General features: G+C 40.0%; 1 protein-coding gene across 6 annotated transcripts in view; it reads right to left on the bottom strand.

The window, feature by feature from the left end:
• The window catches only part of dot1l (DOT1-like histone H3K79 methyltransferase), a 32,973-nt gene extending 18,379 nt beyond the window's left edge, over window positions 1-14,594 (bottom strand). For 4 of the 6 annotated variants that reach the window (XR_012598157.1, XM_074667565.1, XM_074667563.1 and 1 more), the window contains exons 1-15: window positions 14,236-14,594; window positions 7,267-7,310; window positions 7,104-7,178; window positions 6,921-6,984; window positions 6,376-6,604; window positions 6,144-6,238; window positions 5,614-5,676; window positions 4,789-4,844; window positions 4,451-4,530; window positions 3,327-3,395; window positions 3,119-3,225; window positions 1,434-1,475; window positions 1,230-1,325; window positions 889-1,111; window positions 649-762 (exon numbers count right to left, since the gene is read on the bottom strand). Coding sequence is in view for 4 of the 6 variants with exons in the window: in XM_074667565.1 (XP_074523666.1) it covers window positions 649-762; window positions 889-1,111; window positions 1,230-1,325; window positions 1,434-1,475; window positions 3,119-3,225; window positions 3,327-3,395; window positions 4,451-4,530; window positions 4,789-4,844; window positions 5,614-5,676; window positions 6,144-6,238; window positions 6,376-6,604; window positions 6,921-6,984; window positions 7,104-7,178; window positions 7,267-7,310; window positions 14,236-14,316 (1,438 nt within the window). In the remaining 2 variants the exon portion in view is untranslated. The remainder of the gene's footprint in view (window positions 1-648; window positions 763-888; window positions 1,112-1,229; window positions 1,326-1,433; window positions 1,476-3,118; window positions 3,226-3,326; window positions 3,396-4,450; window positions 4,531-4,788; window positions 4,845-5,613; window positions 5,677-6,143; window positions 6,239-6,375; window positions 6,605-6,920; window positions 6,985-7,103; window positions 7,179-7,266; window positions 7,311-14,235) is intronic. The other 2 variants (XR_012598158.1, XM_074667564.1) reach the window with 1 other exon arrangement.
• Between the last annotated feature and the right edge of the window lie 3,286 nt (window positions 14,595-17,880).

A 17,880-nucleotide genomic window follows, 5' to 3' on the forward strand; every position in this document is an offset into this window, starting at 1 on the left:
GGAAAAGGACAAGAGGAGAAAATCAGACATTGTGCTTTATGTCAAGCTGTTGTATAACGACGTGCAGTATCTGACCTGGCTTCGTGTCTCTTTCTGACCTCAGATATTTAGATAATGCTTCTTTGAAAATGTTAGCATGCTTGAATATGATTTATAAGCGTAGGTGAGGGCTGTGCCTGACTCCAAAATCAGATCTGGCAGTTCAATGTGAAGTTATTCATTCCTTTGATCTATTTCCAATAGTCCACCTTTTTTGGTGTTCAAATAACGTCACCATTTTCCCTAACTTTATTACTTAACCACAGGAATTATTTTAGTAAGCTTGTGTTTGGACCAGCTTGGCTTACAGTCCCAAAACTTGCTGTGAAGCACTGAAAATAGGCTAATTCCAAAGAGAATCTGATTTCATTTGTTTTTTTCTGGTTATGACGATGATCTGGCTGCTTTGAATAGGACAGCAGGTTTATTAAAAGGAAGTATGAAAGTTAAAACCTTAATAAAAGACTGCAAGTATTACAATAAATTGGAAGTTTTTAATAAAATGAAAGCAGCTTTGTATACAGACTTGAACAGGCTCTGGGGTAACATAACTTGTATAGAAAGGGAGAACACTAGATGAGAAGTTTACCTGAGTCCACATGAACTCACCTAGCAGTTGTTGCAGACCAGGAGGAGTTGGGCTCAGCAACAGTTGACTTGAGGGGTAGTGCTGGACCTTGGGAGGTAGCTGGTAGAAAGGACTCTGAGGTGGCCGGTATGCATCTGTACACAAGAAAAAAGGATTGAGTGTGAGGAAAAACATCCAGCAGAAATTTTAAAAAGAGACACTTTGCTTTTTGCATTACAAGCTTTAAATCAAAGGTAATTTCAGAGTGTGTGCTGTCTGACCCTGAGGGGGTGCTGCAGACAGGGTCTTGGCGTGCAGCAGTTCCAAAGCGCTCTGATTCTTCTTGTTTTTCTTCTCAGTGGCCGGTGCAGCTTTCTTGGGTCGACCACGTTTCTTGTTGTTCAACTTGCGACCTTTGGACAGGAGTCGGGCTCTTCGGGGTTTGGCAGGGGGCTTGACCACTGTTACCAAGCTTGGACGCTCCTCTTCACCGCAAGAGTCCTGCTGTCATAGACATGGACAAATGGACATGAAACGCAGTATCTCAAGAAGGAATACACCCACAATAAAGAAACAGTTCATCATCCCCATCAATACTTTCTGTAATGTGTGCATTTTCTACCTTGCTTTGTTCTTTAGGTTTTGTGGGGGTGGTGCTATTGCTTTTACTGTCTTTCGTATCCTTCTGCTGACGTCGTCTAGCTGCCTCTTGCTCTTCCTGAAAAAAAGACAAATCAATTGTTTTTTTAAAAAAAATATGGAGTACATAAAACTGAGTGAATACAGTTGAACTTTACATTAAAAGAAGAATAAGAACTTGACTTACCCTGAGTTTAGGATTTTTGAGACTAGCAAAATAGTTTTCAAGCTGAAAGACAAATAACAGATATAAGAATATTATTTTCATTCATTTATCAAAATATCAAATTTTATCATAAACTTTGTATTATCCTAACAGCCTGACTCCCAATTTCTGTTCCATCTCTGAACGAGCGGTTGGAAGGAGCTGCGACTGTTTTACATTGAAGAAGCAAATCTTAAGCTTGCACTGCTGCTGCTGCTGTTGATGCACTGCGCACTAACATCACGTTTACGCCCATGCTCAGCTTGTAGCTCTGAAGCCGGCCGACTCAACGAAACAAACCGCTGGAGATCCCAGCAGAACTCTGAATATGTAAAATGCACATGGGATGAAGAGGAGGCATAAACTAGGGGGGAAGAGAGCTGGTACAAGGCTTATGGAGAGAAACATACATTCAAGATGTGTTTCCCTTTTTGTTGTTTGTGAGATCTGTGGTACACAAGATGGATGAGCTAGCAGGTCTAGCCAGGAGTCAGAGGGAGTTGCAGTTCAGTTTATCTTATGACGACTTGGCTACATAACAGTATTTCTGACCATGCCATCCCAAGTGACGTTACCGAGCTGAGGCTGCACCAAAATAAACTTACACAGATACTTTTGGAAAAAGCTTGTTCCAATAACTCTGCCCTTCTTGTTTATTTTACAGTTGTTCTGTTGTATTCAGCAATCATTCCTCATTTATTTTTTTATTTCTACTACGACTCTGATTCTCCTTTATTGTGTATTTTATTGTACTAACAACTACAGTGACCCCCTGAGATTAATGAATGGAATGAAATGAAAAGTATTTTATTTATTTATCTATCCCAAAGGGAAATTCAGGAATAATAAAGCCAATACTGGTTCTGATGTAGATAAACTGTTTAAAACTAAGTCCTTCAATCAATCCCAAACTCCATGATCTAATTTTAAAAATTGTTCATATCTTATTTAATCAGTGTAATTCAGTCTATTCCACTGACAACAAATTAGATGGGAAGAAAATGGAAATATGCAGAGTGGTTATTTTCCGCTCCCATTACTTTCCAGTCCTTTGCCTTGGTTTACATACAGGATTCAAAGGCATCAGGTCGGCTAGACAAGTTCTTGCATTCTTGGTCCAGCCAATTACCAAAATAACAGCTACTGTGATCCGTCACTCCATGTGACTGCTGGCTCTTAAGACCTTGAAAGAACATAAAAATATGCCCCTCAAAAGGTGAAGAACAAGTGACCAAAATGGCGTTGCAGCATGAACATTATATCTACTGGTGCCCCAAATCCACAGCCACACCTATTTCAAATGTTGGCAAGTGACAAGTTATCACTTGCACATTTTAGGCAGCCTGTTATCTTTTCAGAAAAGGACCCCACTGGTAACCAGAGTGAACATATCAGTGCTGTTCAATCCATGTGTGTTGCCCTGTGTAACCCTCTGCATTCTCTCTGTAGATTACTTACACATGGGACAGAGTACTCATTAAGACAATAACAGCAGTTACAAAGGGAGCCTCTCTCTAGTGTTTAGACTACTCTTGCTCTCTAATTACTCCTTGTCTCTAATGTATAATTTGCTCCTACAGCTTAAGCCTTCATTTAGTGTGTGTTTGGTTTGTCACACTCTGCTCTAAAACAAATTCATGTCTCTGCACTTGGGTGATCCTCCTTACTATGGTGCGGTCTATGGTATGCAGGTAGTAGGAAACTGGCTTTCCAGTCCAGGACACAGAGCCCCTGAGCGGAGAGAGCTCCACCACACGCATTATTGTGCCAATATCTGCAGGACAGAGAGGAAAAACGGGAGAAACTAAGTCAAATGCACAACAAAGCAAAAAGGAGTTTGTACAAGTTTTATGTTCGACTGACTGTTGTCCTTACCACTCAAGTTTCGACTGTTTATTCTAAAATTTAAAGGTGCAAAAGGTTTGGAGGATACAATTTTCCCACCTGAGAAAAAAAAGAAGCAACAAAGATGAATCAGTCATACATGTTCCAAATAATCTTAGATGCTGCAAGGACACTGCAGTAACACTCTCAAAGAAAATTATCCACATAAATCAATCACTTCTCATGTTCAGTGAAGAATCAGATGACAGAGTGAGGCTGTTGGATCAAAGGCCAAGAGTCAACACAGAAGCTACCTGATATCATCGCCCACTGTTTACAAATCACCCATGCAAACAGTTAAAGTCACGTAATCAGTGAGTCACTGCTACTCCTGCTGCTTTCAGCAGAAGGTGCTGATGTTTACTGCTACACTTACGGGACTGTAATCTGTATCAAAGGCTGTTTGCACCTGCTATTTAAAAAAGCTTTATTTACAGCCTTTGATCAGTTTCCTCCTGAGGTGTTATCAAAATGTCTCCTTTTGTTGCAGCTCATTAACGGCGACAAACTCAAGTAACCACACACTGCAGAGATCAAAAGAGCTTGAAACATGAGAGTCCCATCAGTGTTTTTTCTGAGTGTATTAGATAAATAGATCAGAGTGTGATGGCAGCACGTCATCACCCACACTCTAAAATTAGATGCACTACTTCTTTGGAGCATAAATAGCCTTCACAAGCCTGGATTTCATTGACGACTCATGTAAAAAATAGAATACCGTGTCAGAAGTACTTCTACAAAACTTGCGATTCTTTCATTGTTGGTTTTGCAAAATGTGGCTCAAATAGATGACTTTGTATCAAATTTTGATAGACTAAACATTATTGAATAGTTACAGTATCAATGGCTTTAAGAGGAAATTTGAGGTGCATCAAATGCTGTCATACTAAAGTCAAATAATCAACATTTAAAAAAATATTCTCGTGCATTGATCGAGGTGGTTTATCATTTGATAAATGTTCATCAAAACAAAGAAGAAAAAGTTTTGAAGAAATTTCTCTTATTGATGTATGAATGGAAGTCAAGATGTTTCATAGTATGGTGGCTCTGGTGACTCAGAGTAAACCTGGCAGCATTCCACAATTTTCTAATCCCACGAATGATCAGTGACTAACCTTCCTTCATATTAGCAAAGCGCTCCTTCAGCTGGTGATCAACCTCCGGACCAAAGGCAAAGTTATTCACAAAAATAATACTGGAGGAAAGAAAGACAACAGAAAGGTTATTAATGTATACAGCGGGAAGTAAAATATGTCTGTATCATTTATATGAAGATTTGAGAAAAAAAGAAGTTAGAGAAAAGTTTTGAGGATATAAAATGTGCAGAAAGATTAGTGATGTTTACTATCAGTGTGACCAGCTTACAAACTAACACAAACGGCGACACTTTTTTCTTGAAGGAAAGAAATAATATTTTTTATGACAGTGGTTAGGACCAGGTTGAGTGAACCACCTTGTGTTGGCGATCCTTTCTTTCCATTCTTCAGACAGAAAATCCCCTTTCTCCAGCTGGAAAAATCAAAGTACATTGGGAGAATTCAGCAATAAAATTGTGTTCATGGGCCCGTCTTAATGTCCTCACTCACTGACTTGGAGGCATGTCCCTGCTAAGTCAATTACAGCTGTAAAATGTGTGAGGGATCTCCCTAACTGTTCGAGCCCTCAGTGCACCTTTTCCACAAGTAGGTATGTTTGCAGACTTAGCAAGAGGGAATAACCTGAAGTTTAATGTGACGTGAAACACAGGATTCCAAAGGGAAGCCCACAAGCATGATAGAGCAAAACCAAAAATTAAAAAAGACGGCAAACAAGAATCCAGAAAACTAAATCCTTCTCAGAAATATGTCTGTCTTTGAGAATAAACTTATAAAACAGCTGTAATCCACCTAAATCTATACAACTTTACACATACTGTATGCACTTATGGGCAGTTTAATCAATAAATTAAGACTTTCTATATCTTTAAAGCCCCTTTCATTTTTGTGATTGTACTGTTTTGATTAAAAGCTTTTCTTTTGGTAAGTATTCATTTATATCTAAACTAAAAACTTCTCCAATAACAATTCCCAATGCTGCTCAGGTGAGCTACATGGTGACAGGTTATGAAAGAACAACAAAGTGCTGTCCCATTCCCAGTTACACCATTCAAGCCTTGCAGCCACTTTTCAGGTGGCGCTGCTGAAAGTCTGTAAGAGCTCAGGGCTCAGACTTTAAGGGGACATTGAGATTTAGCCATAGTGTGCTTTTTGAGTAAATGTCAAACCAAGAGTCAACTTACTGTGTACTCCCCATGTTTCTTTCCATACCACTTCATCCACTTTTTAAACTCTTTATCCATGGTCTGAAAGAGAAAATGTAGATTTTTTTAAATATCAAACCACTGTTTTGAAATCCAATGTGTTGAAAATGTAAATTATGTAAACAGCAATAAATGAATGATCTATAACTATTAAACAATGTGTCTAACCAATAAAGTTGGGGTTATTTTGATTGGTAGAAGAAGGACAGACTCATTATCTCTGGTTTTGACACCAGGCAGAGAATGTGTTAAATTTGCTAAAAAGAAGATGAGGGGTCAGCTAAGACAAAAACTTATCACACTCATTTTGAACACATGCTGTTTGCTCAGTTTCACGGTGTTTATTTCACAATGTCTGCTGCAGTGAGAAAAATACTCAAACATGTCAGGTACCAAAAGGCTCCATCCAAACTTTCATTTAGGAACTGTTCACAGCCCTCTGTGCTGTTGCCAGTGTGGGCCTGAATAATTTGCAGTAAGAGTCAGCTGTTGTTTTACTGATAAATTACCTCTGCATAGGTAGATGGAATGTCTGCTTTCTCAACACCGTAGTAGTGTTTACAGTTTGTTGCTGCTGCAACCTGGAGCACCACCTGTCCCACTCCTGTAGAATAAAACACATTGGCTTCATTTCTTACTTTCTCTACTCAGTGGCTTTTTGGCATTATGGTCAAAGTTGCATTAACTAAATGCAGAGTTGGATCAATTCTTTATGAAACCAGGGACATGAGGCAGTCTTACCACTGCCAAGATCAACAAAGGTGTCTTCTTCCATCATTTCAATCTCATCGATGATCTGGGACACCAGGTCAAAAGAGGTCTCTCCGTACACCTCAGGGGAGAAGGGCTCGTAGTTGTTGAGCTTCTCCGGGTCCGTCACTGAGTGGTTGTACACCTGCTGCAGGATGTGTCTCAGCAGCCCGTTGGAAGGGCGCTTGTTCAGCTTCATCGGCTGGGTGGTCCCCTTCCACTAGAATATGACATTATAAAGTAATTTAGATAAATATAAGAGTATATCAAGGAATAACCTTTTCCCAACCAAGACATGCTGGCCTAAAGAGCTGTACAAAGATTGCATGTTTTGATATACATTTTTAGAATGAAAAAGCAGTGGCACTTGTGAAAACTCTTGGTAAAATAAGCTTTGTTTTCATATTTAGACTTAATTTTACTTTTATCTTTAATATTGCAATGTTGGCATTGCCTAAAAAAAAAACAAAGAACACTGACTAAGAGTGTCCAGGTACAGAGTGGTCGACTTCCAGAGGCCACTGTTTGTGACTCACCAGCTGGTGAATGCTGTCGATGGCCCTGTTGTACTTGTCACAAAGTCTTTGCATACTCTCAAAGCTGTGAAAAAAAACAAAAACATAGAATCAATACCATAACTCATCACAGAAGATTTCATATTCATATAAACAGTTAACTGTTAACTTCACAACTGATTTTACAGTAAGTGTGGGGCTCACCTCTTGGTGTCGTAGTCAATGAGTACATAGTTTTCCATTGCCAGTTTGAGGTCTGGAATCTCCTCACACACCCACCTAAAAAAGCACACACACACTACTGTCACCAGATCAAACACTTGACACAGTCACCATAGGGAGTGTGCACGTGGTTGGTGTCACTTACCGAATGGTCTCGATGATTTCATGAGCTGCATCGTGGTGTTTATCCTGTGAATAGAGACGAACATGAAACACTTCTCAGTTTGAGTCATCACCTTTCAACAGCACCACAAAGTACAGCCTGCAAAATAACCAGAACGTTTCTTCATCACCTCTAAAAGCACTGCTAACTCCAACTGAACTTTACTGTTACTGTGGCATTGGGCTTTATGGTACATAGTAGTATAGTTTTTCATTACTTCTGTTTCAGGCTTCAGTAGCTGATCATCGTAAATCTGTAACTAAATGTAGAGCCAGATAGCACAGAGCAGAAGATTCACATCATATAAGTTGGTTAAACAGTAATAGAGCCAAAGTCATAGTGAAACCTCAACCAGCCGCACCGAACAAGAAGTTTACGTCACAACAGTATATCATATGAGAAGCTGGGAGATACAAGAAAACACGTCTGAGCAATGACTGTATCTGTGAGAGGAGATGGAGAGGAACTTTGCACAGATTTAAAACCATAGACTGTATAAAACATGAACATAGTCTCCACAACGTCACTCGTCTGTTTCTGAAACGGAAAAAGCACAACGGCTATCACAGCCATATTGGTAGTGGCAAGGGCTTCGTGTACAGCTACAGGGCACCTGTCGGTCATGTGACCTTGAACTGTGCCTCTGATTGGGCGAGTTGTAATCTTAATATCCTCTGAACTGCTGAGTTACAAAAAAATTCACCCCATACAGTGTGTGCCAATAGTAAAACAGTGACTCAGACAGGAGACGTTTTTTGAACCAGGCTGTAAATAGGTTAATTTCTGCTTCAAAAACTGCTCTTTTGGCTTGGTGTGTAAATGACTTCCAGTACTTCTGTGGCCAGCCTCAAGTGACACTCGAGAAACAAAGATTTTAGCACTTCAGCACTGTCTCATTTTCTTAAACCAGAGGTTGCCACTTGTTTAGAAACAAATGCACTTTTTTGTGTTTGTTTGTTGTGGTGTGGTGTCAGTAGTGGTATTACTTATATCTGTATATTATACTGTGTACTTTTACTGAAAATAAAAGTATATTACAATAAGGAATAAAAAGTAATGACAAAAAAAACAATGCACGAAGAACAAACTTCCTTTTGATCTCATGTTACTGCTGTGTAAGGCAGTGTCTGGTTGATCTCTTTACTCAAGTCACATATGATGGATCTGACACAAATAAAAGCACAGAACCCTCTCAAAGTTACAAAGTGAAGCACAAATAATGACAGACGCAGGCTCTGAGACATGTTATGTAACCTTGTGAGCCAGGGTTCACAGTCCTGGACAAGATGCTCTAAAGCATTTACAGTGTTTCCCCTACCATTTTTTAATTCATTACAATTAAGAAAAAAGTAAAAGTTCAAATAGTGTGTGGTGGCAGAGTTTGATTTAACCCCTAATGACCCAAAATACCAAATCTGCCAGAGCATATCTTTATGTTTTTACATGTGGTAGTGCCATTTCTTAAACTTAACTTAAACTTTTCCATTAATACACCCTTACATCCCAAATTTTATTAAAATGTAACTATGTCCAGACTAATTAAATAAGTTGCTAAAAAGGTCAAAAAAACATACAAAAAAAGGAAATTTTACACACGTTTTTCTAAATTTAAATTCTCTAAAATGTAAACATAAAATACGTGATGACGTCTATTCAACAAAGGAAGCGATGTGAACAGCCGCTGTCTGGATTGTAATGTTTTTGCTGTTGCTTTTTACTGGATTTCTTTAATTCACAATAGTGGAAGGAAACGGCGTCCTGTGACATGTTGAAAATGAAAGTGTAACTCCCCAGCTTTTAAATGCAAAAAAGAATGATTGATCTCTACTATCTGTTTTCAAATCTACAGCCAATCGAAAAATGAATATGTGGGGGCTGCGCTGGGCTCTGTAGGCTTAAAAGAAACTTTTAAATCATTCACGATCCATTCTTCAAAACTTGAAGCTTCAGTTTTGACAAGGGTTTAGTTTCTTGTTTTGGTTCTTCTGATGGTAACTAGAGGGTAGCTGTGTTTGCACTGAAGATATAAACACAGAAACGATTTTGAAAACAAAACTTAACTTATAGTTGTTATATCTCAATACTTAACTTTGCAGTGAATAATAAAAAAAAACCCTGAGAGATAATTAAAGCTAAAAAAGTCTCACCCTAACAGTTGACAAACTTTAAAAAGCTGTTTAACATGGTCATTCTGGAAGAGGATGGTTAAACTGTGAACACCCTACCCAGCCTGTTGGATATACTACAAAAATGCCAAAAGATACTCAAAGACAACTAAGTAGCCTTATAAACCTTACATTCATTTCCAACATTCCTGTACTGTTTGAAGTGAAATTTTCTATGCTAAATAAAATTCTTAACATGCTTAGATAAAAAGAGAGAGGTGGCACATTGTTCCAAAATGTGTTTCTCTTGTGCAAAAAAACGTCTCAGAATCTTAGTCTAAAAAAAAAGAACGAAAGGAGAACTCTTCGGAGGGTTTTTATAAACAAAATAAAGAGGTCATCCATTCTTGTTTTATTTGAGCTAATGTGAAAATATAAATAATGACTCTGAATTGAAGAAAAAGAAAATGAAAGAAAGCATTTCTCCACTTCAGTCTTTTTTTTCTGTCTAACAGCACAGGCAGCCGGAGCATGTTTTGTTTTGATCTGAGAGAGGGAGTGGCCTGGGTCTTTGCACGCTCAACATTTTGACAGATAGGTACCTCAGAATAGTGCCAGTAGCCCAGTGCAGCTCTTTATTATAATCATTTAAGGTCTGTAGAGCAGGCTGGGCAAAACCATACATTGATTTGAAGAAAAAAAAAATATATAAAAAAAATCCCCCAGACATTATTTTACAACCAAATAAGAGGGCAAATGGTCAACTTAGTTAACCTGAAGTTGGAAATGTCTCTCTCTAGGTTTCAGGGATTTCTTTCCACTGGAGTAAATCTTGCCTCTGCAAGGAATCAGCTCACTTAGTTCACATTTGAGCCCAGGAGGACTCCTCCAAACCATGTTTAAACTTGATTAAAAACATCTCCTTCAGGCCAAGACAAATTCAAGCCTTACAAACTAAGAATATTCAGGTTAAAAAGGTCCCATACGGGGACTCTATAGTTAGCAATGCTAGCTGGCGAGTGCTGAGCTGCTCTGGGAGTTAGCGGAGTCAAGTTACACCCAGAGCGCAGCCAGCCTGAGCCTGTTGCCTGAGCTGACCCACTGACCCACTTTCTGTCTCCTGCTCCAGCGCACTGCCAAGGAGAGCCTCTGGTGGAGGGAAAGTAAAGACGGAAAATAAGAGAGGAGGGGAAATCAGAGTGTGAAAGCAAAGAAAGTGAAAGCGCGAGGGGATAGAAAGTGGGGGAGAGTGAGCGGGGCCAGAGAGGGGAGGGGGAGCCTGGTATTTGTCAGCTGTTTGAGGCCTGGCACAGCAGCCACAGCAAACAGCTCACAGCCTGAAGCTCCCAGCTTCCCGCTCAATACTGCCCGCCACTACTACGCAAACTTCCGCCAACGCTCAAACATGCATGCGCACACACGCAAATGTGAAACAAAGGAAAACTCTTCTTTCTGGTAGCAGAGACTTCAGTTTTAACAAGCTAGCTGTCGTTCACTCTCGAGGAAGAAAACATTCAAGTCCTTCACAAGAGAAAAATATGTGCAAAAATATTTAAAAAGGTTTTTAAGGAGAGCAACATCAGATATACATGCGTATAAAGGAGACTAAGTGAGAGAATGAGACGCTGAGGTGGGGGGAGGTCACCTGCTCACACAAAGACTGCACACAGCAACACCAGCACAGAGCTGCTGCTAAAAATAAACACTGTCTGCTCACAGCGTCAGACAAAAAGAACAGGAGACCCTCCTCTCTCCCCACTGTGGGTTTACTGACGCATTTCAGCTCCTCCTCTTTACACCACCTCTTCAGTCAGTCAGTCAGTCTCCTCTAACATCACTGTTCTACATCATGGGTGCAGGGGTTTTACACATCACACTCCTCCACTACGTTCACCTCCAAAGAGAACAAATGACTAAGACAGACATGTCAGTAACACCCAGTGCTGTTCCTTCTTACCACAAATGATGACTAAATCTCCTGATGGCTGATGAACTAACAGGATGTGAGTGTGTCGAACGAGATGACAGGACTAGATTTGTTTTCTAAAAACAGGAGATCATGAGGGATGAAATCGTTAACAGTAGTCATCAGTGGTTACACACACACTGCTGTCCTGACCAGATGTCTTGACGTGATCACTGATGATGACATCTGAATTTTTGTCTTTTCTTTTACAGTATTTCATTATATTTTAAAAATTTTTTAAACTTATTTTTTTTATCTTGTTGAAATACAAGAAAACATTTGGATTTTCCAGTATAAAAAAGTTTGAATCTTGAATGAATCTTGCGATGAGTTAACAAGCTTCTTCACCATTTCTTCATTAACCACACGGTAGATGGGAAATCTAGAGGGAGGACGGGTCACACATTGAGCTGACAAAACAGCTAACAGCAGCACTTCAGCCAGTTCCTGACCACATTTAACAGAACTGATAACTTGCTTTTTCACTCTTTTTCTCATAGTGTGTAGCGTAATAAATGAGAACTTTGAGCTTAGGGGTTGTGAAATGCTAACATTAGCTTTTGCCAAAGGGTAGCAAACGGGTTTGATTCAACTTGAAGCCTGCTCAGTTTTGACTAACTAATGATCTTTCAGCTACATATGAAAATAAAAAGAGTAAATTGATCAAAAATGTCAAGTATGACTGCACTGAAGAGACTCATGGCGGTGTGGTTCAAAACATAAACACTGTTTACTGAAGTCGTTCAAAATCAGCAAAGCAATGCATCAAATTTGACAGCTCCCTTTTGTTTTTCTTTCTTTCGTGCTGCTATCACTGCTAGTTTCAAAGAACTAAGGAGACAAATACTTAAACAACAAAGCACTAAATCCAACATGTTTAGCAGCACTTCAGCAGCAGTGTCTTCTAAAATGCTATGTGGGCTCGCTCCGTGCCCACACCCACAACCAGATGGACAAAGAGCTGAACCACACCAGAGGTGCTCTTCATATGCAAGCGTTTAAAGATGCACAGATGTGGGAATTTGGTGAGAGATGGTGAGAAAGAGAGAAGGAGAAACGCTGAGCAAAAGAAAGGCCGAGCATTTTACGGGTTTCATTCTGCACGCCACATTACAGCAACAGCATGTGTTATATTTAACAGCCAGCACAACAGCCATGTTGTGTGTATCAAACACAGACAGCGCTGTGTTCATGCTCTGTGGGTGAGATAAGCAATCTTAACGCCCCGTGGGAGAGAAGAATGAATCTACACGGAGTAGGATTTACTGATACACGCACTGTAAAGAGGATAAAACCTGACAACGAAACGTGACTGAAAAAGAATACGAAGAGCACAGACACTGGCATGTGTGTCTGAATTCTATTAATATAGCATTGCTGAAAAGAAACAGTCTCTGGTGTCATCCTCCCTGTAGAGCTGACCATATGGACATGAGAGGAGGGGAAAAAGAGAGGAAGTGTTTTCCCTTTGATAACAGGAGGGGAGCACTGCATGAATAGGCTCCATATTGCAGAACTCCACATGCAGGAGCATCAGCTGTTTCTAATTCAGTGTGTGACAGTTAGGCCCAGTATAAATAGCTATCAGGCAGGTCAACAGTAGATTCAAGAGTGTAAATTCCAGACGTGCCTGCTCTTATGTTTATTCTCTCAGAGCGTAGCATAAGGAAGTGGGTGAGGCAATAAATGAAGGCGAGAGCGTGGAGTGTAATCAGACTTTGGCATGGTGTAAGGGGAGGGTCAACTTTGTCAACAAGCAGAGAGGAGTGGCTCATCATATCAAAAAATACCTATGACTCAGAGACTTGAATTTCTTGCTGATGAGATAAACTAAAGAATGAGAATGACATTACCGGATTGCCAGTGAAGTTTCGTGTGGGTGAGAATGAGTTACAGAGAAAGTACCCTTTCAGACATTCGGAGAAACTTCACCTTTTTTCAGTCAACGCTGACTGTCTTACCGCAGCTACTATAAAAGAGACAGAAAGTTTCAGACAACCATATACACCTTTGAAAGACCACAAAACATACTGCCACTTCCCTTTCCGTTCCTATTAGGTGAGTCAACTACGACGAGCAAGTGACGTGCTCACAGCATAGGACATGGAAATACAACCAAAAGAAGGCAAGCATGGCCAACTCTGAGAAAACACACCAGGGATCTGATACACATTTGCAATGCAGTAGGTATAGCTAACACAAGCAGCTGGTTTCCACCATACTGATGTTATTAGACAGCACAGCACTTGAAGCACTCGAGGAATGTGATTTAGTCATTCACGTGCATACTGCTTCTAGATACAGAGCTTTGACTACCTCATGTAAACATATTACAGGTCATGTAACCTCTTTATCTCGTAATTGTTCACTGTTAACAGACTGAGAATTAGAATATTAAAAATGAAGCCGGGATTCACTGTCATGTGCTATCAATATGAACATCCATAATCAGATTCGATTCGCTGACAAAACCAAGTAATGGTGACCCTTACATGACGCTAGATAAAAAAAAGCAGTGTTTTGTCTAAGTTTCTTCAAAATTTAACTCGTGATACAAAGTGTCACTGTCAACATCTGGGTTAGCTGTTCTCACTTCTTAATAACATAAGCCATCAGCCAGCTTTAATGTACTGAAATGTGTCTCCCACCACTTTCTATGAGTATTTTTCGGCAACACAGGTGATAAATATCTGATCAGTCATCGTAGCTGGCTGATGTCCCGTGTCTGTCACCATTACGACCAGTATGACCTGATTCACCGGACGAGCGTGCCATGGCTGCTTCCACTAGCCAACGTTAGCAGAGAACTAGCTAACAAAGACACAAACAGAGACATATTCCTAATGTGAAACAGGTGAAATAAAAAAGGTTAACACTCACATAAACAGGTAAAGGCCATGGATAACCAGCAGGTTCTGCTCCAACCGGCGATTTGAGCTTGAGCTCCAGCTTTTCTCCCATTCTACACTTCACGGCGGCTTGGCTGTGATAGATAGCTAGCTCGCTAGTAACTGCTCTCTGTTAGCCAGCTGGTCGGTTAGCGCTCGAGCTACAATGTGAACATATTTTAAGAAAAGAACGTTGAAACCGTTGAAATAAAAAAAGACGTCGACGCGCACTATGCGATGAACACACACATAAAACAGTTAAGTGTAGTAATGTCTATGTCTTCGTTTATCTTTTTTGAATAAAATGCCTGTTTATGTCCACTGGCAATAACACCTCGTCCGTAACGCCGCCATCTTGCCCGGCATGAATATATATGGCAGGGGGCCACTGATAGCAGAGGGGACACTGACGTCACCGACGGGACCGTGAGCTCAGCGCGTGGGCCAAGCACGAGTGGTGAGCACCCGTCCCACGACTAAAGAGCGTAGTTAACATCACGACTTTTTTCTTTATAGTTCAAGGTATGCATATTTTAATTCAAGTTGCACCGCTGGTCGCTAACATCCAATTCCATTACGAACCGCAGAATAAAAACCAAATGTTTTTCCTTGCTAAATTATAAAAAAAGAATATCAGATAGAAAGCTGAGCCAAAGCAGTTACACACCTTTTGGGATTGACTGGACATCAACTAATGATGTATTAGTAAGTTTACGCCGACATTGTTTATGCCGACTTTACGGCAATCACAAAGTCTTTTATATCTGACTTATATTGAGGAAATAAAAAGGAGCCTGGGCTACCAACAACAACAATAATCACAGTAAATCCTGGAACATTCATATTTTTTCTCTTTATGTCTAAGTATCCGATGGCAGGATACAGTATGAGCACATCTCTTTAGGGTGTTCCCCCCCCCCCCACCTTTGCTGGGAGGCTTTTTTTTTATGTTGAATGCATCCTCTAACTCAGTGATAGTGATGAACAAAGACAATATCAGTTGCAAGAAATTATATATGTATGAGCTGCAAGTGTCTCAGAGAAAATGTGCTATGGTAAAGTCTAAAAAAGAAATTCTTAAAATTTCCTTATGTATCATTTACGATCAGAGGAGGGCAGAGGAATGAATACTGAACCCAGATCAAAAAGCTTACAGTGATAGCCAAAACAATTAGAATATTTTGGATATTTTTGATGTTTCATTGGTTTTGTTGAGTTGGTCATTAAAATACCCATTTAACAAATGAAATACCTGTGAAGCCATCGTTATGTCATTATGGTCTATATATTACAGAATAGTGCCATCATAAGGAGATTTAGGTAATTTTCTCTATAATAAGGAACACTTAAAAAAGATGGACTGGCCCCCTCAAGCTCTGCCCTCAACCCCATCAGGTTAGAAAACAAACCGGACAGATCTATTGTACAGTCAAAGAAAAGCTTTTGGCTCAAGTTGCAGAAGGCATTGGATACCATTCTTAGGAAATATATTGACACTATGCCAGACACACACACGTGTAGCTGCCAAAGGTTTACAAATCAAATATGGCAGTTGAAAGTAGGTAAAAACAGAAGGACTCACTTTTTGATATTTGTTCTCAGAGCAAACATCTGACTTTTTCATGAACATGTTTGGAGGTAAAAAGGTCAACACTGTAAAACCTGTCAGGTGCTCCAACAGTTTTGACCACCGCTGCAGATTCAAACTATAGAATGCAGCTAGCTTGCATAAAACACATATGAATGTTTGATTATAAACATGTCCATCAAAGGAAATGAATAACTGGCCACAACTCATACTTATTAGACCCGTCATGTGTCATGGACATGCAGCAGATCTTTAATACATACATTGTGCTGTACATATATGGACAGACAGAAACTCAAGAATTTCTGTGAAAAATGTTGAACCCAATTAGCCTGAAATTACTTTGTATTGAAGGGATTTATTGGGGTCAACAGTGATGTGAGATTAGGGAAAAAGAAATGTCCTCAGCTCATTCATAGAAGTTGGCTGATGCAGTGAGGCAATCCTCAACAGAGCTGGTATTGTTTAAGAGGTTTAGTCATGTGAAGCCTGAATATGACCTGGCATTATAGCTGAAAAGCTTGACCATCATCCATGAAATTGAATTACATAAAACATTTACGCCACTCAAAACACCTGACTTGCTGCTGTTACGGAACATTGTGACTGTTGAAAGCTTTCATGGCTGCACTCATATCAATTTTGAAACATTGTTTACTAGTGTGCCTGACAGCTTTACTTAAGTATCTCAGATGCAACATCTTCTGTGAGGTCATAAACATCTTTGTGAAATACTCTTAAATTTTTTTTCTCTGACTCAAAATCATACCAAAAATCCTGTTCGAAGTTGTGCTTAAGTTCATTGACGTAAACCTGAGGCAATTATCTCTTGTTTGAGAAGCATTTCTAAAGTTCTACACTGGTTTTCAAAAACGGTCAGTGGACAGATGTGTGTGCCTCAGCTGTTGTACCCAATTTTCTGCACCGTTAGACAAATAAGAGGCTTATTGCTGTTTTACAACTAACACCAAATCTTGGTTTACAGGGCTTCACTGACACTTTAAAGTTAGTATACATTCTATGTCATGAATATAAAAGCTGTTTAACTTTCTTTCTCTTTTCTCTTTTATGTACTCATCACAGAGGTCCAAGCTGCTCATCTTATAGGTTCTGGAAGTCTGGCAATGCTCTTGCCAACCAACATGAATGATTCATGAATCCAAGAGTACATTTGTTCTGATTTTAGGCAAAGATATGCAGGATACAGAGAAAATAACGTACCACATATGTTGATTGTATTATGAAATTCCCTCGTCGTCAAACATGCAAACCAACTGCCTCAAATAACTGACTGACCCTTAATTCAACTGTGGCCTACATTGTCACATTACAGTACCTTCCTGATGTGATCATAGAAAATCTAAAGAGAAGACCCCTAGCTGCATTTCCACACACAAATTCACAACAAATGAAGTCTTCTCTGACTGCAAAGACTTCTGAAGCACAGAAAAGGAGCAGAGCCCAGAGTCTCTGTTACGTGTTTGTAAGCATGTCCGTGTATATGCTGCTGTATGTTGAAGAGAAGGAGAGATGGCAGCGAGCCACAGTGAACTCGCTGACCAGGCAACCCCCCCTCCTTCAGCTCCCTGAGCAGCACTGAGGCCAGCTTTGGGATGGGAGCCAGTAGCAGCATAGCAAGGCTCAGGCACTGCTCGGCCCAGCCAACTGGAACACAGTCGCTGTGTAGATTTCTGGGATCTTTCACAGTGTGTCAGATTACAGCGAGCTGTCCTGTCCTCTCTGGTGCCTCACAGGAGCATCTTCTGTTCTGCCCACGCTACCATGCCGGGGTCTTTTTTGAATCCATGTGTATTATAAGGCACAGACTTGGCAGGAAACAACACACACGGTGGTTTAAGAGGATGATCATTAGACGCAGGAAACACAAACATAGCCCCCTGTATTCAAACATAACAGTTAACCCCTCTTTTTTCAACTCTGCAGAGGCTGTCACTGAAGGCACTGTAACTAAATACTTTCAGGAGAAACCCTGCACATTAAGGAGACCAAAGGAATCCCAACATTTTGATTCAATTTGTCATTTTTTAA

Source organism: Halichoeres trimaculatus, unplaced genomic scaffold (assembly GCF_033239565.1).
Source record: "Halichoeres trimaculatus isolate MK-OKI-2021-1 unplaced genomic scaffold, fHalTri1.1 fHalTri1_scaffold_4, whole genome shotgun sequence".
NCBI classification, from domain to species: Eukaryota; Metazoa; Chordata; class Actinopteri; order Labriformes; family Labridae; genus Halichoeres; species Halichoeres trimaculatus.